This window comes from Melospiza georgiana, chromosome 22, assembly GCF_028018845.1.
Source record: "Melospiza georgiana isolate bMelGeo1 chromosome 22, bMelGeo1.pri, whole genome shotgun sequence".
In the NCBI taxonomy this organism is placed as follows: Eukaryota; Metazoa; Chordata; class Aves; order Passeriformes; family Passerellidae; genus Melospiza; species Melospiza georgiana.
In genome coordinates, this window is record NC_080451.1 from 10,412,741 (window position 1) to 10,436,702 (window position 23,962).

Genomic DNA, 23,962 nt, shown 5'->3' on the forward strand with positions numbered 1-23,962 from the left:
ACACTCACACTCACATTCACACCACTCACACTCACACGCTCGTGTGTTCCTCAAGCAAAGGCTTCACAACCGTGAGAGCACCACGGGAGAGAGTTCTAGCACCAGAATGAAAAACTTCCCTCTGCAGTAATAAACCCCAAAGTCTCTCTATTGCTGTGGACAAGGTCACCAAGCCCCCTCCCCGGAGCAGTGTGAGTGAGCAGCTCGGAGGGGCAGGCACAGTTTGGGTGCTCCTGTTCCCAATGCTGATGGGAAGAAGAGGGCTGTGGAGATGCTGCAGCTCCTGGGCTGTGAGGAGGAGGAGGAGGAGGAGAAGGTTGGTATTGCAGTCTGGTCCAGCGTGGTGGTGAAACTGAGCGCAGGCTGGGAGGTGGAAGGGGGAGGTTTGCATACACAGAGTCACAGTGCACTTTGCTGGGTGACAAGGACAAGCACAGCCACGGCATCTTCTGGCAGCTTGTCTGTGTGTGCAGGACAAGGACCACACGCTGCACCAGAACATCAGGAAACCCAGAGAGCAGAGGCTGAAAGAGGAGCTTGGCAGCTGCTCTGCCATCATCCTGCCTGTACACATGCTCGGGTGAGCGTGCAAAGTCTATAAAAGGGACAAAAATCTCTTTACAACAAGGTTATGGGTCCGGTTTGGCTACAAGGAACAATTCATGCAAGTTACAACAGAACTCATCGTCCATTCAACACAGCTTTGTGCTCTCCTGGCTCTGGGCTGTGTCCAGGAGGTGCTGGCTGTGCAGGGCTGCATAGCTCTCTGAGGAGCCAGAGGGAGATGCAGGATCCTTCCTCAGCCCCTCGGATCAGCATGAGCGTGCAGGCCTGGCCTCCCCTGCAGGCACAGCAGGGACCAGTCTCACCCACAGGGAGGGCAGGAGCAGCAGCTGGAAGTGGGCAGCTCAGACCATGCAGGGAGACTTGGAAATCACAGAGACACTCAGTTTTTGAATCAGCAGCAGCAAAGCCCCATTTATGCTGTCACATGCACGCTGATCAGTCTGGCTGGGGCTCCCATGGGCTACCAAGTGAGGCTGGGGAGGAACTCAACTAAAACATGCAACAAAATGAAAAATAGAGTGAAAGGAAGGGTGATCATCACTGCCAGGTGGGGCTCAGGTTCAGGGCAGAGAATGGTCAGCAGCAGATACACCTTGCTCTGTGCACATGCAGGAACACAAGAGAGCAACAGCAGCGAACTGGAAAGGAGGGAAAGACACAGAATTCACCAATTCAGAGTGCAAACACAGGGCAGTGGGGTGGGGCAGGGAAATTTGAGGTAAAGGAGCCCAAAGGAAGAGAGAACAGAAAAACTCTTCTAGATCTGAGTCCTGTTTTAGGAAATACACAGCTAATGCCAGTCAACTCTCTTCTCACCAGGTGTTTTTCACACAATGGTAAATCTCTCTGCACTTGGTTTTTGGGAACCAAAACAGCAAGATCAGGATTTCTTTTTTTCCCCTAAGATGCACTAAATGATTCTGAGTGTTCAGCACAATATTCTAAATGGCCCTTGAATTCTAAGCAATGCTGAACGCTTACCCAAAAGCAGAAATAGCCAAATTACAAACTGCTTTTGAAAATCTACTACTTTCCTTGGGCTAGAAAAGAAGAATCTATCCAGAAGGCTGAATTGTCCAGAAGCAGGTTTGGCATTTCTCACTGAGAGCACCTGGGCATTTTACCAAGTAAGAAATATCTCAAACAGTTACTTAGCAAACCCCAACATCAGAGTGAGGTGTCAGGTCTCTGGATAGATGTATACAATCAGACAGCTCCTCACCTACCCCTAACAGAACAGATTTGTGCGATTTACAGCAAGAACAGGCTCTGCCACTCACTGCTCTGGTGAAAGCTCCAGCAGAGCTGAGAGCTGAAGCCCTTTGTGGTGCAAATCACACCGGGATCCTTTCTTTTTTCCACTTGAGAGTAACGCAGGTGATGCCTGCTGGGGCTGTGCTGCAGCCAGCACAGGGTCTGTCCTGGCTGGGCAGCCCTGCAGCCACAGGCACACACAGGGCTGAGGACCAGCACGGCCACAAGGAACTGGTGAAAGTGGCCTCAGGGCCAGGTCCAGCTGGAAGCACAAGGACATCTAAGATGCAAGAACATGACAGAGCAGCCAAGGTCACCCATGTGCTTAGGCAAGCTTAAGGCAACTAAAGAAAGTTCACTGACAATTTAGAGGAGAATGCCAGAGAGAAGAGGAACCACTGAGCAGAGCCTGGGGATGCTGCTGCAGTAGCCAAAGCCCAGCACCAGCTACTAAGCCATCCCTCTTCTTCAGCTCATTTGCTCTAATTCTCCCCATTTTACCAGCACCATCAGCACGAGGTCAATATGTCAGAAAGAAGAGCTGGGGTAGGTTCCTAAAAACGCAGCTCACACATTGTCAGGCTTGTGTCTCAGGTCAGTTCTCTTGAAAGGAAGTGTGTGGGCCATTGGATTGGCCTCCTGCTTTGAGCTGGAGCTGGGAATGCTGCCTGCCATCTCCAGGGACACTCCTGGGATATGATCTACCTGGAAGGGGTGGCAGCAGCTTCCCAGGTTCCTTTTCATGCCAGCTGAGTGTACAGCAGTTTTTTGATGAACAGCATGCACCGGTGGCATGGCCTTGGCCATGAAGCCGTGGTTGGGCTGCTCTCATCTCCTCAGGACCAGGTGGAACCAGAGGGACAGGGAGGGCTGGCAGCAGTCAGCGCAGGCTCCTGTACACATAGGCTGATGTGAAAACAGCATTGAGGGTCAGGCTCACGGCCAGCAGGCCCCGCAGGGCAGAGGTACCAAAGCGACCTGGCAGAGGGGAGAACACAGAGAAAAAAGGGAATTGTAGAAAGAGATGTTAAAGAACTGATAAGTAAAAGTGAACACGTGTTGTACTGCTTCTCTCTGGCCAGTGTTCCAGCACAAGCAGAAATTGCTGAAGCACTTTTCCTGCCAGGAAGCACTTTTCTTGCTGAAGCACTTTTCCTGTCAGGAAAGACTCCACTGCTCTCTTTTGGCTCTATTTTCATCTCATCTCATGCTCCTGACACCTACATCCCCACCCCTGTTCTTCTGTCTCGGTTTAGCACTTTGTCAGTGCTCTTGAGACAGTACAAAGAACAGGAACAGCTTTATTAACATCTTAGAATGGCAGGCAGAAGGTCCACTTTGCAACTACTTATTAATTTGATTTCCAGGAAAGATCTCAGCTACCCTCACAGAAACGCTCACACGTGCATGAAGCAGTCACCAGACTTGCACTCACCTCTCCAGCCTGCCAAATCTTCCCCTTTGGTAGTCGTGTCCACCACGCAGGTAGATGAGTGTGACGAGTGATCCTCCTTTTTGATGGAATTATCGCTGCAGATACTCCCCCCTTCCACAGCCGATCTCACATCTGCAAGGAGAGAAAGGCAGGAGAATTCAGCACCTGGGTTTCTCCTGCAGGTTCCCCGGGCTGCGGCCTGGATGCTGCAGGGCCGTGCCCGCCAGCCGCTCCCTCCCGCTCCGTACCGGGCGCGCCGCGCTCGGCGAGGCTCCGCGGGGGCGGCTCGGGGCCGAAGGCGTTGCTGTCGGGCTGGGGGTGCTCCTCGGGGCCCATGGGGAACAGCAGCAGCTTCTGCCCCTGCAGGTTGAGGCGCGCCGGGCTGATGAGCGGGCGGCGCAGGCGCAGCGAGCCCGAGCTCGAGGTGACCGAGCCGGCCACGGACGGGGCAGGGGACGGCAGGCGGGACCCCAGCAGCGACAGCGGGTCTGCAGCACAGACACCCACAGCAGTTACACATCCTCCGAACAGAGAGACGCCCCTCTCCCAGAAATTTAAAAGCTGTGAGAAACTTGAAAGCATTCAAAATTATTATCTCTCTTTCTGTAAGCATTGTTTAGAGATATGGCTCTCCAGGGTGTGCTATTCATAGTTCACCAACAGTGTGAGAAAACATTCCTAAAAGCCAATCAAGTCTTAAGTCCACCATTGTTTCTATAAAAACTGTAGATTTTAATGATAAAGTGTCTTTTTCATACCTTCTAATGATAGAGTCTCTGTATCACCTTTAGCTGCCCCCAGTACCTATTTGGTAATAACACCCCACAGATAAAACCACCGGGTTATCATCCCACTGCAACAGGCACAGTTCTCTTTAACAGTACTACAAGGAGAAGGAATGGGAGTTGCAAATGTCCACCAATGTGTCTTGTACTAAAATTCATTATTTATTTGAGTCCCCACACTGCAAAGCACAGAGAAATCCCACCAGTACTTTGGTACGCTCAGGAGTGACTGAGGTTATCAGGAGCCTGGTGAGCTTTGTCTTAGCTCAGCTGTGTCCATCCAGGAGAGCATGCACAATCCATTCTGCAGGTGAATGAACTGCAGAGGAGGTGCATGGGGAGCAGGAGCTGTGCATGGCCCGGGGTGTGAGAGCAGCACAAACAGCCCAGGGATTCGTCTGGGCCACAAGGGCTGCAGACAGGTCACGGAGCAGCCAAACCAGCAACTGCTGCTCTCTGCTGGGAAAGCTACAAAAGAGCTGCCCTGGAAGCAGCTGAATTCTCCTCTCCAAGCAGGCTCAACCCTGCTCTAATCAGCAAAGGGCTCCTTGTTTTGTCTCACTGATGCCACTGTGAGCTCTCCCAGCGAGAACATCCAGCACACACAGCACCCGACTTTAACGCCATCCCACCTCTAGCTGGGGCTCTGCCTGCAGCATTTCCAGCAGCAAAAGGGACATTTTCACTGGAATGTGAGCAGGGAGGAAAGAATTCAACCAGACCACGTGTTTCAACCCACTCAGTGCTAATCCTGCACAGACTGTGGCTCTGGAAGGCCTGGAGCAGTACCTGATGTAGGGGACTCCTTGGAGTAGGATGACTGCGAGGCCGGCCGGCTTCCACTGAACAAGTAGCCAGAATCTAAAAGCAAAAATGAAACAATTTGAACCCAGGACAGGACTATAACATGTGGATCCAGTGCCATTCCCTCTGGGCCAGCCCCTGCACACTCAACCTGGATCCCTCCCATTCCATTTCCTCCTGAAGCACTGCACCATTGCAGCCCCATTCCCTCTGGGACAGCCCCTGCCCTCACCTGGATCCCCCCCAGCCCAATTCCTCCTGGAATTGCAGCCCCTCTCCCTGTTGGGCAGCCCCTGCACACTCCCTGGATCCCCCCCAGCCCATCTCCCCCAGGACCTGCAGCCCCTGTCCCCGTGCCAGCCCTGCCCTCTCCCTGGATCCCCCCAGCCCAATTCCTCCATGAATTGCAGCCCCTCTCCCTGGATCCCCCCCAGCCCATTTCCCCCAGGACCTGCAGCCCCTGTCCCTGGATCACTCCCAGCCCATCTCCCCCAGGACCTGCAGCCCCTGTCCCCGTGCCAGCCCTGCCCTCACCTGCCCGTGCCAGCGAGGGGATGGTGCCCAGCGACAGCGCCCTGTTGAGGCGGCCGGGCAGGGAGGACGAGCCCGTTCTGCGCGGGGACCTGAAGAGCTGCTGGTTTGTCAGGTGCAGGATGCTGGGCGGCGTTGGGACAAACAGAGACGTGGCAGGTGAAGGGAAGGCTGGGCCAGGGCTGCTGGGAAAGACAGTCATGGAGTCCCCAGAGAGGTACCTGCAAAGGACACGCACGACAGACACTTAGCAATGAGAAATCCCAGCAACTGCCTCTCTCGTGCTTGCAGAACGTTTGTTTTGTTGCCAGGTTTGGACTAACTTTTCAGTGCAGGAGTGCTGAAGTTTATGGGAATGTTCCTAGACTTTGGGAAAAGAAGAACTGCCCAACCTTACTTAAATTATTGTGCACCAACCTGTCCCACAATACAGGGTGGAACAGTTTAGGAATGCCAGTGATAATACCCCGGATGAGAAAATTACCCAGAGAATGCTCTAAGAAGACCAGATGTTAAAATACAGGGATTTTGTATTATTTTTAACAATTGAATGAACATACGTGAAAGAAAGTCTAGAATATGAACCAGAATCTCTGTTCCTCTGAAAGATTTTCTTAGTTAAAAACACATAATAGAACTGTCAAATAAATCATGATGAAGAACTGAGTATGAAGTGCACATTTTTAAATGGAGATATCTGACTTTGCAATACAGTATTTGGAGGCTTAATCACACTTCTGATGGAAACAGAGACAGATGAGAGCAGCAACATGGTTACACGGCTTTTCTTCTGTCAGAGGAAAGCCAGGAGGAAATCAGAGGGTGAAGAAAATCTCAGCCTTGCACTGTGGGGTGATTTATGCACGTGTCATTCTGCCCTGGAGATGAAAGAGGTGGTGCAGCAATATTATGCCTTGCTAACTCTAGAGTGAAGATTACAATTTAAAGCATCTTATAAACTACTTATCTGCTAGCAGGAGGCAGCCATCACCAATCCTGACCAGCTCAATGAGGCTGAACACGTGAGCCAAGCAGGGTGCTGGGGCAGGAATGACTCTAACAGCAGCCAGGGATGTGCAGGTGTGGCAGCCCCAATGGCCCAACCTCTCCAGGATCCAGAGGAGCTCAAAGGGGGCCCTGCTCTGCATCCCCACACACATCCACCCCACCACACACACAGATGGACGTGCCCAGCTCGGATTTGTGAAAGGAAATGAATGGGAAAGGGAATTAGAAGTGCAGCTCAGGACTGATATGAATCATAGGAGAAAGAGTGATACCTACCCCTCACCGTGCCATGGCTGTGGAGGGCCAAACCAGAGCATCACCTGTGAGCACATGGCTCTTCTGTCCTAACTTTGCACCTTCTGGGTCTTTGGGCCAAAGGATCCAACTTTACACAGCTCCTTGGTGCAGCAGAAAACAGCTTAACTGGTTCACTGGCTTTTGTAAGTCTTTCATTTAATGGGCTGGAAGCTATTCTAGTAATTTATCACTCATAACCTCAGTCCTGGGACTGTTTGCAATGGCTCTGCTGCTCAACAGCCCCAGTGCTCAACCTCACCCAGCCAGTGCAGCCAGATCCTCAGGGCAGTGAAGAATCATTTGTCTTGAACCATCCAGAAAAGGAATTAGCAAAGAGGAGCTGAAGGATTTTAAGTATAGCTTATTAATGCCTTAGGACCGAATTCTGACCAAAGTGTGTCCTAAACATTGATCTGTTCTGAACAAATTCCTGCTAAGTGTGCAAAATCCTATTCCTGTTCTCTGCACTCTTTAGTGTTTGCCACTGCCATGTCAAGAGGGCTCAATGCTGCTAGAAGCTCTCATGGGAATGTGCTTCATGCCTGAGAATGGGCAGCTGAACTAAAACTTCTCCCAGAAGCAGATATAAAAAAGGTGAGGAGATCAAGAGGATCAAGAGGCAGGAAGCAGCCCCATCACAGCCCTGGGATGGAGCACTGCAGCTGTGCCTCTGCTCCCAGCCATTTGTCTCGTGCTAATAGTGGCTCTGGAAACAGTAAAAGATGGAACATAAAAAAAATAAGGGGAAAAAAAGGCTCTGGAGTCAGATAGTTTGTGGAAATAGTCAAGGCCCGGAAGCCGTTTATTTCAGAACTTGATATTGTGAACATCAAAAGCTGGGTATCTTAATTAGTGTTTACAATGATCACAATGCTATTAGACAGTCGGGCACAACTCTGCTACACAGATAGTTTAAAAATAAATAAATAGAAGGTTAAAGAAGGGTATTACATGGTATGGGACTGTACACGGTCCTGAAGGAACACCTCCCCTGCTCTGTCCCAACAGCTCCCTGTCATCCAGACACCACCATAGGTGTGTGCCTTTTAAATTCACATTTTACAGAGATGCTGCACCAGCCCTGGGACAGACACAGACACGGGAGAGCAGGGGCAGGCCAGGCTGCAGATGGACCCACTCCTCTGTCAGATAATTCAGCCCATGAAGAAGAAGGGGAGATGCAGTCCCAGGCAGGCAGCTGGGGAGCCAAGAGTCAGCCAGGGCTGAAACATCTTCCCTCAGAACTGAGCTACCCAGGTACAGCAGGGATCTCTGTCCCCAGGGCGCAGAACAGGTCCCTGCCACCCCAGGAACAGGTCACTGTCACTGTGCCCTGGCACTGCTCTGCTGCACTCCCCACTCGGGGCACAGCCTCCTGTCAAACCCACAGAACCACCAGGGAAGAGCAGTACAGGAATAAAAAACAGGCACAAGGACAGGGGAGAGTAGTGCTAAAATGGGCACAGCTCTCAGACACATTAATATTTTGATATGTGGCTTAGAGAGCTACAAACTTCAGCTGCCAAGAGTAAGAATTCTTGTCTCTTGCCTGTTGTCCTGCTTTGGATGAAAAGGGAGGGTTGAATTAGAGCTGCACTAAGACCTTCTAGAGCACAGATGCTTGGCATCAATTGTGCCTTTTCCCCCCATCTGGGGCACAAAGTGGGGAGTACATGTGTGTGTATATGCACATCCTATGCCTACACAAACCCAGACTTGCTGGCATGCCAAAAATGCCCAGGGCACCTCCTCCTGCCTGTGCACTCAAGAGCTTTGGTCCCAACGAGGCTTTACAGGGGATGACTTCAGGACTGAGTACTGTCCCTTTCCCTGGAGAGCACTGCCATGGCTCCAAGAGCCAAGTGTCCTTGCAGGTGACAGCACACCTGGAAGGAGCTGGCAGCTCTATGTGACAGCACACAATTTCAACAGCATCTCTGAAAACCAAAGCAAAGCCATACAGCACAGCTCCCTTCACCTTTCACGAGTGCAGTCAGTCTGGAGCAATTATCTGGCTATTAATTATATTAATTTTTATAAGAGCACAAATACTTTGTTCACATTACATCAATACATAATTCCTACAGCGTCTAAGCATGATTATTAGCTTCACATAATTTCAGCACACTTGAAAAATATTCATAAAGCCAAAGTAATAAGCCACTACACCATTTTTATATTCCCACATGTCCTCACCCTTTGACACACCCAAGCTCACTGGGGCATGCAAAGCATGGATGTAGGAGAGGAGTTAGGAGAGAGGAAAGAACAGGATATAAACACAGAGTACTTAGAACGGTACAAGGTCACAAAGGTGTCAGTTTGCATGCACTGATGTCACTGAGGGCCCCAGGAAGAACAGGAGCAGCAGCAGAGATGCTGACCTGGCTGCTGCCCCCGGGTTCTCCTGCAGAGTTGCTCAGAAATGTTAGCCCAGGTGTCCCCCTGTGCCCTGCCACGCTCGGGGGTGGCACGGGAGGGACAGAAGCGCTGGCCTGGCAGACACATGCAGGGCACTGCTGCAGCCCTGTGCCACCAGGCAAAGCAACACAGTGTTGTCCCAAATCTTGTCCAGGAAAAGGCACTTCATGAACCCACACTGGCCCCTTTGTAACTGGCTCTGCTGGGCAGGGTACAAGATTTTGAGCTGGCACATCAGCCACTGCCACTGAGGGCCAGTCAGGCACTTGGGGATGGAGCAGATTCGATCCCAAGGGACACACAAACCCACTAACAATCCCTCAGCACCTCTGTTCTGCTGCTACCATCCCCTGGTCCAGACACATGGTTAGTACGAAAAAGCAGCACCTTGAATTAGAGGCTTTTGGGCTAAAACCCTCTAATATTGTTAAGATATTCACAAGCTCTGGCCCGCATGGCTTAGAGAATCCTCAGGCAACAAAACTGCACCTGGAGACCACCATGTGTTCCTCTGGGGCCTGAAGTAAGAGCCCAGCTAAGGGAAAACAAGAAGCCCAAGGCAGTGACCAAGTGGTTCAGCTGATTTTGCGTCATTTGTCGTTGTTAGTTACCAAGCCTTTGTTAGCTCTTATCCCACCCAGCAGAAGGAAATGTGTGACACAAAACAGCACCTCAGCTGCACAGGACAGCACCACTGTGCAGCAAAACACACATTTTCACCTGCTGGACTCACTGTGGGGCGAGGAGCCATGCAGTTAGATGATGTACTCAGATATCTACAGTTAGATGACATAATCTAACTGCTGAGTGAAAAATGCAAAGCACCTTCCATAGAGAACCTATGGCATGGCAGTGTCTGGAACAGCCTGTTTGGCTTTGGAATCAGGTGTGGCAGGGACAGTCTCAGCAAAGGCAGCAGTGGTTTGACACTTTTTTTTTTCCACAGTCAACAGCAGAATGCTGCTGACTTACAACTTCTCTGCAGGGCTCCTTGTCTGGCACACAACAGGGACGGACTGAATGCTGCAGTTTAGAAATCAGAACACCTCTGGACAAAACCCAGCCTTCTCCTTTCTTCCCTGACCCCTAAAGACCCATCATCCTCCACCATCAGCAAAAGCATGTGAGACAAGGAGAAACAAAGGAGCCTGTCAGCATCAGAGTCTCTAAAACACCAAAAATTCAACTGCTGCAAGGTTGGTTTTGAGGCTCTGAGGTTGTTGTTTTCAGAAGCAGCAGCACAGACATGCTGAGGCACTGAGAAGTGGGGAAAATAGGCTGACACCTGAGCAAAAACAAAAGCTTCTTTGGCATTAAATGAACCCCACTTAAATTATTCTGTTTCACCTTTGAAATTTTCCCAATTACAAGCACAAAAGTTCTCAAATCGTAAGTTGTGAACAAAGCACCAGAGATCAGTTGTACAGATTGGCCATAAAACAAAGTAGCTTTCTGATGTTCTGACATATAAATTAGTGCAACTAGTAAACATACTTCATTTGTATTAATCTGCATAAAGTGAGGACAAACGGATGTCACTTGCAGTTAACATGTCTCCCACATTAAAGGACTTTAAACTCAGTATAGATTTGCACTTGCTGTGCAAACAGAGCTAAAACATTCCTTAACAGGATTATTCAGGCTTCACAGTGTAAATCCTCTGCTTCCCACAGTTCTAGCAACTGCCTGTTCCCAACATTTAGTGTGCATCCTCCCCATCCCATCCCATCCCAGCACTGCACAGGGAAAAAGATAACCAGAGAAAAGAACAGGCATGGTAAACCAACGTAACATTTACAACAAAACATCACAAAAGGTGCCTGACCCCAGGGAGCTTGAGGAGGAGTCAAGTTTAAATAGAAAGAAAAAACCCAAGTGGTCCTAAAAAGGGAGGAAAAGAGATACTTAGAGGAGATAGGAGACAATGGGAAACAGGACACAGTGAAGCTTAACACAGCCTTGGCTTTCAGCTCCTGAACAGAACATCTGGAGAGGCTGCCAGCCATCTTTAGAAACTGCCACTGAGAGTTTCCTTCCTACTGGGCAAGAGAATTTGGACAGATACATTTCATTCTTATTAATAAAAGGGCACTGCTGACAGAAATCAGGCATGACATCACCATGACCATTCCCACTGAGTTTGCCAGCTCCTCATACCCCTCCTTTGAGCCTCCTCAGGAAATCCTTCACATATGAGATTCCTCCCATTCCTTGGACACGTCTCACAGGAGAACACCAAGAGGAACTTTCAATCCAAATTGTACAGGTAAGTGCAGAAGACAATCACAGATAAAAGTCTTTCCTTACATGTACTTTATGAGGAAAATTTGGAAGTCCTGAAGCAGGAAGAAGGCAAGAATTAAAAAAAAAGTCCGGATGCCTTATTTCACTTAATGGCCACAATAGCTCAAGGATTCCCATGCCTGTGAGCTGGAAGACAAATGTTTTGGGTCAGGACTGATAGTGATGGGAACATGGAAGATGGAACCAGACTTTGCAGGGGCTGGATTCCTCTTGTGGCATAGTAAGTAAGTAAACAACCCTCAGCATCATTCACAAGCACCAGAATGGAGCCAGGCTCCGTGAGCTTGGATATTGCAGCTATCTGAAGGCACCAGAAACAGACTCCAAAGGAGAGCCCAGGTGGGCAGCAGGCCTGTGTGCCACTCCCTTGCTAAGGTACAGGCACACAGCCAGGAGCTGCACCTTCCATGACTCAGCCTGGCTTATTGTTAACGAATTTCAGAGTTTTGGCAGTGCTACCTTTATGCTTTCACAATGAACAGCAGTTCCAGGAACAGTAAGTATGAACAGCTAGGAAATAGCTTTTGTTTCCTTTAAAAAAGCTCCTCTAATTCCACCAGCATCTGCAGCACCCAGCAGTGTCTGCATTTTTCAGCAGGATTGCAGATACTTCACAGTGAGAGCTCCACTCCGATTATTTTATAGTTTATACACTGGAAGATCACCAATTAACTTATATCAGACTATTAGGGTGGTGAGTTCCGCTGTGCTATTCTGAACAGAAGAAAATAGCAGATGTTCTGTAAAACTGCTATTTTCCTCTTGAAAAACCAAAGTCCATATGAGAAACTCAGTGGAGTGCCTTTCAAACAATCATGCAGGATAATCAGACTGCTTATCCTAAGAGGTCCCAACAAGTTAATCCTAAAAAACCCAAACAGCTGGAAGTTCCCTCCTCCCCACACAGTAATGCCCAGCCACCCCAGCTTTCAGCAGAGGAGTGCCAGGCACTCAGCTCCAAGTCACAATTTCCAGATCCTTATTCCAGTATTAGCACAATGCCAGACTGCAAAAAGAACCTCTGCAAGTAACCCAAAAAATCCATATCTGCTGCCATGCAGTGCCACAGCACAGCTCCCACCCTTCCCATCTGTGTTCTCAGCAATGAACACTGACTGAGCAGTGGTGTACAATGAAAGCTGACATGGTACTCACAGCATGAGCCTGTCAGTCCCACACTTCTCTTTCTAAGGCTACAGGAGTGGAGGAACAGAGGCATTTTTATCCAGTTGTGCTTATACACAGATGTTGCTCGGGGAGCAGGTGAGTAAAAAAAACCCAAAGAAAACTGGCATCGAAAGCAACAACCACTGGTAGATCTGAAAATTTTTTAACCTCAGCTGTATACTTTCAGCTATTAAGACACCCTGAGCTACATGATTTTTTAAAGCACCTTTTTGAATAAATTACTGAAGTTTCAGTCAAAAGCACTTAAGGACACTTCTCCATTTGAAACAGGAGCCAGGAGAAGGGCAGAGCGAGAGGGTGCAGGTAAGTGATGCTACACAGTGGAAGGCAAGAAGAACCAGGTATGGGCTCTGTGTGGTCCCTCCTCGTGTGCCTGGGCACCACAGCATGTGTCAACAAGGACTCCAAATCCAGAGGCAAGTTCCCATCGGTTCCAAATTAAAATGACCAGCACCATTAGGAAAGTGAAGGTGGCCCAGGCCCCATGGTGGATCAGGGCACAGGGCTCCTCTGTGATGGCTAAGGATGGAGAGGCAGTGAGGAGAACCAGGAGGACAGGAGAAGCCAGAATCTCTTTGGCTGGAGGAGCAGAAAGGGAAGGAGGCTGCATTTATGGAGCAGTTTGTGAGGCAGCTGCTGGAAGAACTGACTTTGGGGAAGCTGGATATTTGTACTGCTGACGTAGGATGCAGGAGGAAGGGAGAATGGAGGCAGCACGAGTAGCTTCCATGGCTAGCAGTGGAAATGCTAGCACAGTGGTAAGCAAGGATGGGGAAAAAAATTTATATATATATATATATATACACACATGTGTATATGTGCATATATAAATATATATATTTAAAAAAAAAAGGAAGAAGAGATCTTCACTGCTTATCTAACTTTAAAAAAAGAGACACAGAGGAAGGGAAAATAACAAGAGGAGAGAGAAGCACCAGTCGCAAAGAGTTCACAAGGGTTTTTGCTGCTTCCCCCAGCGTCACTGCTCTGGCTCTGACCTTCGGGGCCGGGGTCTCCGCTGGCCCGTCGCCTTCCGCGTGGCCACGGCTGCGGTGAAGCCCACCAGGCAGCACAGGGACGTGGTGCCAAACTTGGCCGTGTCCAGCCAGCTGGGCGTGTCTGCCTTCAGGTAGCGCTCGGCCAGGTGCAGGCTCATCACCAGGAACCACAGCAGCGAGGCAAAGGCGTCGATCCGCCGGAGCCTGCCACGGGAGGAGAAACCAGACAGGATTTAAACACCGCTGAACACCCTGGCCACCCTGTACTGCCTCTGACACAGCACATCCTGTGCAGCCCTGCCTGCTGCTGAGCAGATCAGCTCCAGCTTTTCATTCACAGTAATTAAGCTTAAATGGAACGAATCGAGGCGTGCAGTACTTCATGTGCCTTTCTGGAAGTGTTTACCCCCAGATCGCCAAGGCAGCACAGCACTAGAGAGCTCCCACCAAAGCAGCTTGAGCGAGACAGGAGCCCAGCACACGCACCTGATGCGCCCAGCCAGGAACATGGCCAGCAGGCAGGTGAAGAGCCCCAGCACAGCCACTGCCATCTGGTGATTCTTGCCGTAGGCCCAGGCCACGCTCAGGTTCTCCAGCAGGCGCTCCGGGAGCAGGCGGAGCAGCTCCCGCCAGCCGCGCCCCGAGCTGCCACCATCGCTGCCACCATGACTGTCACTGCCACCGTGACCGTCACTGCCACCGTCACCGCCTGCACGGGGGCTCGCGCCAGTCCTGTTCCACTCGGGGCCAGCGGGGCCAGGAGCAGGGACAGCTGTGCTCAGGGAGAAGGGGTTGCCCGACCCGTACAAGGCCATCAGAACCAGGAACGCACAGCTGAGGAAGGCCAGGAACCGCAGGAGGATCACTTGAGCTGGCGTGGTGATGGAAGTGGATGAGGATGAACACAGGCTCTGCAGAGGAAGGGAGAAACGCTTTGTCAGGACTGAATGAACTGCAGCAAGGTTTTGAAATGGTGCTGTATGAAACACTTCCAGACTGTATGGTTTGCTGGACTGCTCTGCTCAAGTCCTTTTAAGTCTCTGCACTGGGCTGATACCACATGGGATTATTGTAGACTAGCAAGGAGCAATGGCAGAGACATGAGCAGAAGCCAAGGTCAGGCAGGGCAATGAAACAAGGAGGTCATAATTCAATTCCCATTGTTCTTTTTTTTTTTTTTCCCCTTGTACTCTGTAATTTCCTGCACTGCACTCACAAATTGGCTTCCCTACCTCCCCTTCTCTGCCTGTCCCATTATTTTCCTTCCACTCTATTATTACATTAGACTTACCTTCTGGCAACTGTGCTGAATGACACCAGCAAGAGGAAAACCTCAAACCAGCATTAGAAGCATCTATGGCAACTCTCCTGTGCTCTCCTAAACTGCAGGCACGCAGCAAGCTCCCCGCCCAGGGCTGGAGAGGCCAGGCTGCTCCTCCCTTTCCCAGCTGCAGTGGCAGAGCTGTCCCTGTCCTGTCCCTGTCCCTGTCCCCATGTACCTGGCTGTAGCTCTTGTCGCTCTCCCGGCGCCTGAAGTGGTGGCTGAGCAGCAGCGCCCGCAGCTGCCGGTTCTGGTGCTTGATGTAATACTCCACTGCAGCCTGGCACGGGCGGCACAGCTTGTAGGTCTGCTCCAGGTGGTGCTTGTACACCTCAATCTCCTCATCGTACTTGCCCTGGGCAGAGAACAGCAGGGGAAAACGGGTGAGAAGTGCAGGTGCCTCACCAGCTGTCGTGTTGGCTGTTGACAGAAGGGCAAAGCGTGACCCCAGTGCCACAGGAACAGCCCCCTGAACCAAGCTGCAGGCCAGGCACACAGCCAGCCTCACACAGAGCTGAGCCAGCCTCCCCTCCATGTCCCAGAAGGGATGGCAGAGAAGAGCCCTGGAGAAGGCTGCTGTGGCCCAACATCAGGATGTTGAATTTCCGTGCCCAATTTTGCTGTCTTTGTGGAGATCTTTTGAATACTACATAGCTGAGACAAGTAACTAGAATTGCTCTTCCTCTCCTCGAATGAGGGGACACAAAATACCTGTGGCTCCTCCACTTCAGGCTCATCCCTCCCTGGAGCAGCCAGCCCTGCTGTCACTGACACCCCTTTCCAAGCACACTGGATAACAATCCCAGGTTTCTCAGCTGGCACAGGCACTGCAGCTCACTGAATGCTTAAAAAGTGGCCAAAGGCAGGCAGTACTTGAGCAACTGGATAGGTCTGGCAAGAGGCAGGGACTAGAAATAAAGCTGAGAAAAGGGCACCAGGCAAAGATATTCTCATTAAGCGCGACCAAATTTCAATCTGTTCTCCAGGAATCACTCTGATTAAACTCATTATAATTACACAAAGCAGACTGGATTAGGCAAGCCAGAGAAGGACACATCGCACTACAGCACAGTCTAACCCCAAGGCTTGACCATGCCAAGGAATGCAGCACTAAATTCTCTGCACAGATCTTTAGGGAGCCATAAAACCGTGAAGGAGAAACCCCATTATCCCTCCTCCATGCATGTTAAGTAATGGGAAGGCCAAGAAGTTGCTCAGCAGGAAATCCTGCTGCTGTAGCTGCAAAATCCCTCTGCCCTCCTAAGCACAGATGCCTAACCAGGGAAATTGTGGCTGCACAGGATTCCTCTCCCAGTTCACTTGTAAACACAGAGCAGCACAGCCAGGGCCTCGGGAAAACAAAACCTATTAAGGCTTCATGTTAACTACTGGGCTGTTGTGCCTCTCAGGTCCCATAAACTCAGCCATGGGAAGTACTGGAGGTGTCAGATGATCTCAGAAATGTCTTGGGCTCAAGCTTCAGTTTCCAGTGCTCATTAGAACAGGGGAACATTCCAGCTTTGAAGTACAATTAGGTAAATTTACAACACTAATCACTGAAGTTCTCTGCACTGAAGTGCCACAGAGTGCTTCTGAAGACTGTTGGAACATCATTACTGAAAAACTGCTCTCTCTCCTGCTTACTAGGCTGCAGCATGGAATTAACAGAGCAGGAATAGCAGATGCATGGATGGGAATGCCTTGGACAAACATTCTCCAGTGATGGCAGTCCCTAATGAACACTCACCTCCTCCCTTGGTGAGAATGAAGCCAGCTGTTTGATTTTCATGGTTTGATGGTTGTTGCATTTCTTGCAGAGCAGAATCTGGCTGCTCACCCACTGCTGTGGTTTGGTAGGGTCACAGAAAGTTGGACTGCCTGACACAACGTGGTTAAGGTGTTCCATGTACTGGGCAGGGATGGGCTTGTTGTAGTCTCCATTCTGACAAACAACAGGGGGAAAAGCAAACATCCAATCATAAAATCACAGCTAGGTTGACAGTAAGATTCCCTAAGTTCTGTCAGCAGCTCTACATTTCATTAGCATGCACCTATGTAACAAAATAAATTAGTAAAAAAAGAGGCAAAATGCTTCAAATCTTCCCCCATCTCCACTGTCCTGCACACCTATCTCAGGCAGCTGGTGGTGCTGGATTTCAGCTCAAGACAGGCTTTGCTACTTAACAGAACACAAAACCAGAGAAGAATTGTTCCATACAGTAAAGTAAGTATTCTTACGAGATATGTCAAGGCCACTTTTGCCCTTTAAAGCAAGACAGGAACACTTGTCTCTGTCTCTCTAGTCAGCACACCCCAGCACAGAAGATTCTCTTTCCAAGCTGAGGTGCTGAGCTCACGGGTGCTGGGCACAGGCAGCCAGCTGTGCATTCACTGTCCCATGCCACTGAGGCTCCCCAGGCCCTGCCATGCCCCCTGTACCCCCTGTCCCAGCCCCCTGTACCCCCTGTTCCAGCCCCTGTACCTCCTGGAAGCCGTTGTACTGCTCGCAGTTGGGGCAGTCCCAGCAGTTGCGGTTCCCGTAGGGCACCACCGTGTCCTGGCTGCAGAACCAGCAGTTCACCGTCACGTGTGTGGGCTTCTTCCTGGGGGCACAGCAAACATCTCAGGCAGGAGCCCTCAGCTCAGCTGGTGGGGAGGAGAGCAACGGCTTCCCAACAGTGAAATGCAGGGAAACAGCCAATCTTCCCATTCTGTGCGCTTAATGCTATGGCTTGGAGTAGTGCTTTCAGCAATGAAAAGCAGAAATAAATTCTGCCTGACAGTTATCCTCTGTTCTAGTACCATGGACATGCCAGAACTTCAATAACAACCTTGTGATTTATCCACTTCACTGTTTGTCAGGGGCATATCTGGGGGTCCTCTCCATACTCAGCAGTGCCATTCTATGAGAAGGTGCAGTAGAACTGATGCTTAATACACAGGATTCCAGGGAAAGGAAGTCAGGATCCACGAGAGCTGCCTGTGAGGGTGCCCAGAAACCCAGGAAATGGGCATCCCCTGCTTTTATGCACTAGAACTGAAGGGATAAAGACTAATGACCTTGATCCACGAGCCCCTTGTTCTCTAAAGCAATCTTGTTAAAACAACAGCCAATACAGACAAACAGCCGCGGCGTGGCCCCACCAAAACAGGCTGTGACAGATGTGTGAGCAAAGACCTTCACCAGCCCAATCCCTGAGCCTGCCTGCTAGAGAAGCTCTGCATTTGTCTCAAAGCTCAGCGCAAGGCCCAGGAGGAGCTCCCTGGCCCAGGCACCAGAGCCCAGCTGTCTGGGCTCATCAGCCCCAGCCCCATTTCCAAGGCAGGGCAGCTGCCCAGGGCTGGCTGTGGCAGCCGTGCAGACAGATGGACACAGCTGCCACAGCCCAGCTCCACCAGGGAATAATGGATCTGTGTGGCTCCACTGCAGCAGCAGAGCAGGGGAGCAAACAACAGCAACCATTTCTCCCGCTCACATTTCCATGGACCGTGCCTTGAAACTCTGTTCATAAAACATCAAACCCTCAAGCAATGCCTGAGCCTCCTGTTTAGGCACTAACAATGAGGATATGCTAGAAACGAAGCACTGTAAAGTCAGAATGTACAGAGGATTCCCTGCCAGATGCTGAAAGAAAATGGCTGGAGCTACTAGGATGACAGATTCTCATCTCAAAATAGATGCAAACACCCACACCCCCCTTAAAATGAATATTCCCTGCTCAACTTTCTTCACTGCCAAGGGGGCTCAACTGATCTGAGTTAAAAATATCACTGCTAAAACTACCAGGCAAAAAAAAGCCCCCCAAACCAGCCCAGAGTTTAAAGCAGACAAATCTAGGTTAGTGTCTGAGCTATCCACGAGCTGCTGCTGTCCAAAAGCCAAGCACCCCAATCCCCTCCTGTGGCACCACTGAAAGCCCTCAGCCCCTGCCCACCCCAGGCTCTGCATTCCATGGCACGGCAGAGGCAGCAGCACTAATTTCAAGGGTGACAGAACTGGAAAGCACAGGTGAAGAAATGAATAAAGCACTCATGCTATAAAGGGAAATCCATCAGTGCCAAACCCTACCTGAGAACTCGCTAATATCAGAGACCAAATCCTCAGAGTACTCGAGGCCTTCCCATCCTTTTCCAAACAGGATTTCATTTCTTGCTCTGGAGGCTAAGGAAGTACTACCAAGGATTAAACAGCAGCACCTCATTTGCAATGTATGCAAAACAAATGGCTAAGTCCTGGATTATTTAGGATAAAAGGCAACAATACTTCCTTCTGTGAACCTATAATCTGTTGCCATAGAAATAGGTGCAAAAAATCCCCAAATTCTCAATCTGGTGAATGTAAAATAACAAGGGGAGGAAAAGGTTGTTGAGGCAAGAACATGTAGGTAGGGTACTAATTTTCTAGTAACTGGGCAGGACTGAAAAAAAAAAAACAAAAAACAAGTTCTGCATTTGGAAAGAATCTCAAATACAGATTTAACTACTCTGGAGCTATATTTACCTTGCCTGAATTCAGGCAGCAGCTGAGGGCAGTGAGCTAAAGCACACACTGCCTCCAAAGTCAGAGAGTGCCAACGCAAATGGAGCCTTTGCCATGTGCTCAATCCCTTACAAATCAAAAGGCAAATCATCCCCGAGGAGTTCATAATCTAGCACTGTGCTAACCTGAACCAGCTCCACTGGCCAGAGAACCTCCCTGCACACCAAAACCTGGGCAGCAAGAAGCGATTGAGCTACTCCAGGCACAGAGAGACTCCACTCACAGCCGACTCCCTGTGTAACCTGCACACCCAGCCAGGCTCACAACACATTCAAGGCTTGCACAAACTTTTCTGCAGGTAGAAAATGTTTGCTTAAGCCAAAATTGAGGGGAAAATACCTACAGTAAACTCAGTTATGACACCAACAGCTAAATGTCTGACATTGCTCACACAATGACACCCTGTTCCTTTGCGAGAAGCTGCTGGATTCTTTATTTTGCTCACAAAAATCAGGTTGCAACTCTGCAGGTCCCATTGACAAACACTGGTTAGCAACTTTTGTGTCTGTCATGTAACACAAGGAGGAACTGAGGCTCCTTCCCAGCACTCTTCACTTCTCATTTATACACACATTTAAGGTCATGCTGAAGTCCATGCTTCTAATGGATTGCCAGAACAACAATCTACCTTGGTAAGTGCTGGCAATAATAAACTGGATTTGTAAATATTTTTATTTACATCTATTCCCCACCCTCTTTAAGTCAGAAGATGAAACTGTTTACTTTTCTGTAGCCTTGAAAGTGACACTGGTGGATGTGCAGCTCTTCGCTGGGCTACCAGCGAAGGATTAGAAGAAAAACCCAATTCTCTATTAAAAGTATTTAAAGCAGCAGTCTCATTCTGGCACAACTGGATCACAAAGCAATTATTCAAATGGCTATGCCAGCACATCTGAACAGTCCCCTCAGCCAGGAAAAAGGTGCCCAGTGGGCTTGGGCAGGGACAGCCACTCATTGATAACCACCCCAGGCTCTGTTCCTATCTGGACATCAAATCTTTTATCTCCTTGATAAACAAAAAGCAAAGGCAGCATCATATCTATGTCTCTCATCCCCTTATTAAGCTGTCCTCTTTGATGACTATCATTGACTAAGATTCACTAAATCAAGGCAGAATAAGAAATTCGGAAGCATCAGGATGGTACTGAGAAACACACTATGTAGCTTCAAAGAATTATCAAGGTCACCTGGAAGAATTTACCGGCAGTCCTCAAGGACTTGGGAAGAAATGCTTTCCATTCCAGAGACCTTTTGATGAACTCGAGCAAAACAAACCCACTCTCCTCACTCTAAAGGCACGCCAGCCTCAACTGGGTCAAAGAAATCTTGCCTGCTTCACTGAAATTACCTTCAGGCCACTTGGATTTCTTGGCTACCCTAAATATCTCAGACAAAGGCCAAGTCCTGTATATGGATTAATGTCCCATTGATCATTGATACGGTTAAATAAACAGCAAATGCTTTAGAGCAAACCTTAGGCATCACATTGAGGAATATGCAGGAATATGCTGCTCTTGCAAAGCATTAACGTGAAGTGAACCTTAGCACAGGGAGCCCTTGGGACTGGCTTGTCTCCAATAGAAGCACTTAATAGATGAGCGGGCTGCGAGGTCTATTGCTGCTACAGAGCCTGAAATCCTTATACTCCACACATCCCTACATTCCTTTCATGCTATGCCAGATTAGAACCTGCCAAATTAAGCTTTTCTCCTTTCATGAGATCTGAATGATGACACGTCTCCTGATGCTTTTCAAACCTGACTTTCAATTGCTCTGAATTTGTTCTAAGGTCAGGAACGTTCTGTGCAATTAAGAAACAAGTAACTAAAGAATTCTGGTCGCTAATCAATAATTTTGACTTGCATAGAATCCCCTCTAGTTGTATCACTGTGCTAACACCTTTGATATTTACAAGCCTGTTTCCCAGCAATCCATCCCTCACCCCACACCCACAGGAGCAGGATCTTCTCTTTCCGTGCCTCAAAGACGCCGGACAAGGAGCGGGGGAGAGGCGAGGGGCAGCGCTGGGATGCTCAGGCCGGCACACAAAGCCATTCCCGGGCACAGAGCGTTCCCGGCGGTGTTGGGGCAGCGCTGGGATGCTCAGCCCGGCACACAAAGCCATTCCCGGGCACAGAGCGCTCCCAGCCCAGCCGCGTTCCCGGCGGTGTTGGGGCAGCGCTGGGATGCTCAGCCCGGCACTCAAAGCCATTCCCGGCTTTTGGGGTGTCTGTGCTCCCAGCGGTCTCCCCGCTCGGCCCTGCCGGGGCTCTCCGGGAGCGGCCCCGCCGCTCTCCCACAGCGGGCGGGCCCGGGCCCCGCGTGGCGCCTTCCCGCCGCCGCGGGCCGCATCCCGCCATGCCATGCCCAGCCTCCCTCCTCCTCCTCCCTTCCGTCCCTCCCTCCCTCCCCGGCCGCCGTCCCCGCGCCGCCGGCCGTACCTCCGCGCGATGCGGTAGAGCAGCAGCCCCGCGGCCGCGGCGCAGGCGGTGACGCCCAGCCCGGCTCCGTCCATGCCGGCGCGGCCGCGCTGCCCCGGCGCTGGCGGAGCCGCTTTGTAGGGGCGCGGCCGGCGCCCGGCCCGCCCCTGGGCCCGCGGGGGCGGCGCGTGACTCACGGCGGGGCCGGAGTCGTGCGCCGGGGCCGCCGTGACTCAGCGCCGCAAAGGCCGAGATCGTGGCGGCGGGGGCGGCCCGGGCCCGGCCGGCCGGGGGCGGCCCGGGGAGGTCGTGCCTGGCCCGGCGTGCCTGGCCCGGCGCCCGGCGCACACCGGGGACGGCGCTTCTGCTAAATATAGCGCGGCGCTGTCGGTGTGAGGCGGGGACAGGCCCCGTGAAGGGCGGCCGCCGCGGTGCGGCTCTGGGAGGAATGTCCTGGGCTGCGAGGGACGCGGTTCATCCCCGGCCCTCACAGACGCCCCAAAATCCCGCCCTGGGCATCCCTGGAAGGGACACAGTTCATCCCCGGCCTGCACAGACACCCCGGAGTCCCATCCTGGGCACCCCTGGAGTGTCCTGGGCAAAATTCCTCCCTGGGCATCCCTGGAGTCTCCTGGGCTGGGAGGGACACAGTTCATCCCCGGCCCTCACAGGCACCCAAAAATCCCATTCTGGGCATTCCTGGAGTGTCCTGAGCAAAATTCCTCCCTGGGCATCCCTGGAACATACTGAGCTGGAAGGGACACAGTCCAGCCCCAGCCCTCACAGACACCCCAAAATCCTGCCCTGGGCATCCCTGGAATTATGTAGCTGTTTCTGTGATTAAAACAAAACATTCTCAGCACAATAAAATTGCTTAAGATTCAGCAATCATGTTTTTTAAAAGGCATGAATGGAAAAGCTCTTCATAGACAAATATTTGTGCTGGGAGTGAACTCTACTTTTAAGCCTAACTATGGTTGGGCTCTTCACTGTTGCATTTCCATCTGTAGAGATTTAACCATGGAAATGAATTCTGCGGAGTAACAGTGAATATTTCATTTTAACAAATTTAAAAGGCACACAATTTTTCCATCTCCCTTCCATTGTTTAGTGCAATTACTTAGGGATTGTGTTATGAGAATGCTAGGGCAGGCAGGAAGAACAGCCCACCCAGTCCTTTGGCACAGCCAGCCCTCCTGGTGTCCCGCAGGGCTGTGCTGCAGAGCTGGGCTGTTCTCCCTACACAAATACACAAATCCCTCCCTTCCCCTCAGCTCTGTCTGTGCCATCCGCCCAAGCAGAGGTGCTTTGTTTAAAAATGAGTTTCCTCCTCAAAGGAGCGAATGAGGAGCCTGTGCAAGGGGCACGGCCAGAGCACACGGAACACAATTCCCAGCAAATGCAGGTGCTTGGAGGGCTATCGAGGCAGCCACAGGCATTAAAGGGAGGTATTAAAGTCCCACAGTGAAAGGACTTGGCTCAGAAATGCTTCCAAAACGAAATTAACCAACGCGAGTGGCTCATCGTATTGCAGTGTGTGTGTCATTTCCATTGAACTGGTAATTTATGAATGGAAACAGGCACAGTCCTGGTGAAGTTAATGGAATCTTTGTGATCACCCCAGATAGCAGTGATTTCATCACCTTGCTGATAATTTAGCTACAAAGGGTCTAGTAATCAAGCCTTTACCTACCTTCCATGGAAATGACTTTCTGTAGAAGGTGGAGAAGAGGAAGGAACAGTGAGAAATTCCTTTAGATTGACTTTGACAAGCAGAGGAAGGTTGTTGGTTATTTTTAAATTCAGGTATCGTTTTGGAAAAAGCTACTTCAAATTCTTCCCTCTGGTAATAGGCTTATTCCATACTCAGTGACATCAATGGGATTGCTCACAGAGCATCACCTAAAAATGGTAACTCTTTACAGGGTTTAAGGAATCAAGGGCCAGTGAATTTTAAAAATTCTATTAGAGAGAGGAAGGAAAAAGGATTTAATTATACTAATTCAGAAACTCTATTATCTCCCAATATAGCTTATTAACCCCTGATCAAATTAAGACTAATTCTGTCTGGATTGCTAGCAAAGCTTAA

At 50.3% G+C, this 23,962-nt stretch overlaps 1 protein-coding gene across 2 annotated transcripts; it reads right to left on the minus strand.

The window, feature by feature from the left end:
- Positions 1–968: 968 nt before the first annotated feature.
- TMEM201 (transmembrane protein 201) lies at positions 969–21,970 on the minus strand. 2 transcript variants are annotated; one of them, XM_058039216.1, is made up of 11 exons: positions 21,895–21,970; positions 17,396–17,516; positions 16,661–16,855; positions 15,092–15,268; positions 14,079–14,503; positions 13,593–13,796; positions 5,380–5,597; positions 4,831–4,902; positions 3,505–3,744; positions 3,257–3,388; positions 969–2,799 (listed from the first exon to the last, which is right to left on the minus strand). In XM_058039216.1, the coding sequence occupies exons 1-11, from the start codon at positions 21,966–21,968 to the stop codon at positions 2,702–2,704; spliced, it is 1,956 nt and encodes a 651-aa protein (XP_057895199.1). In that variant the 5' UTR covers positions 21,969–21,970; the 3' UTR covers positions 969–2,701. The 2 variants fall into 2 exon arrangements, with proteins under 2 accessions (XP_057895199.1, XP_057895200.1); XM_058039217.1 differs by lacking the exons at positions 969–2,799; positions 3,257–3,388; positions 3,505–3,744; positions 4,831–4,902; positions 5,380–5,597 and having other exon boundaries at positions 11,119–13,796; positions 14,079–14,285; positions 14,334–14,503.
- Positions 21,971–23,962: the final 1,992 nt, after the last annotated feature.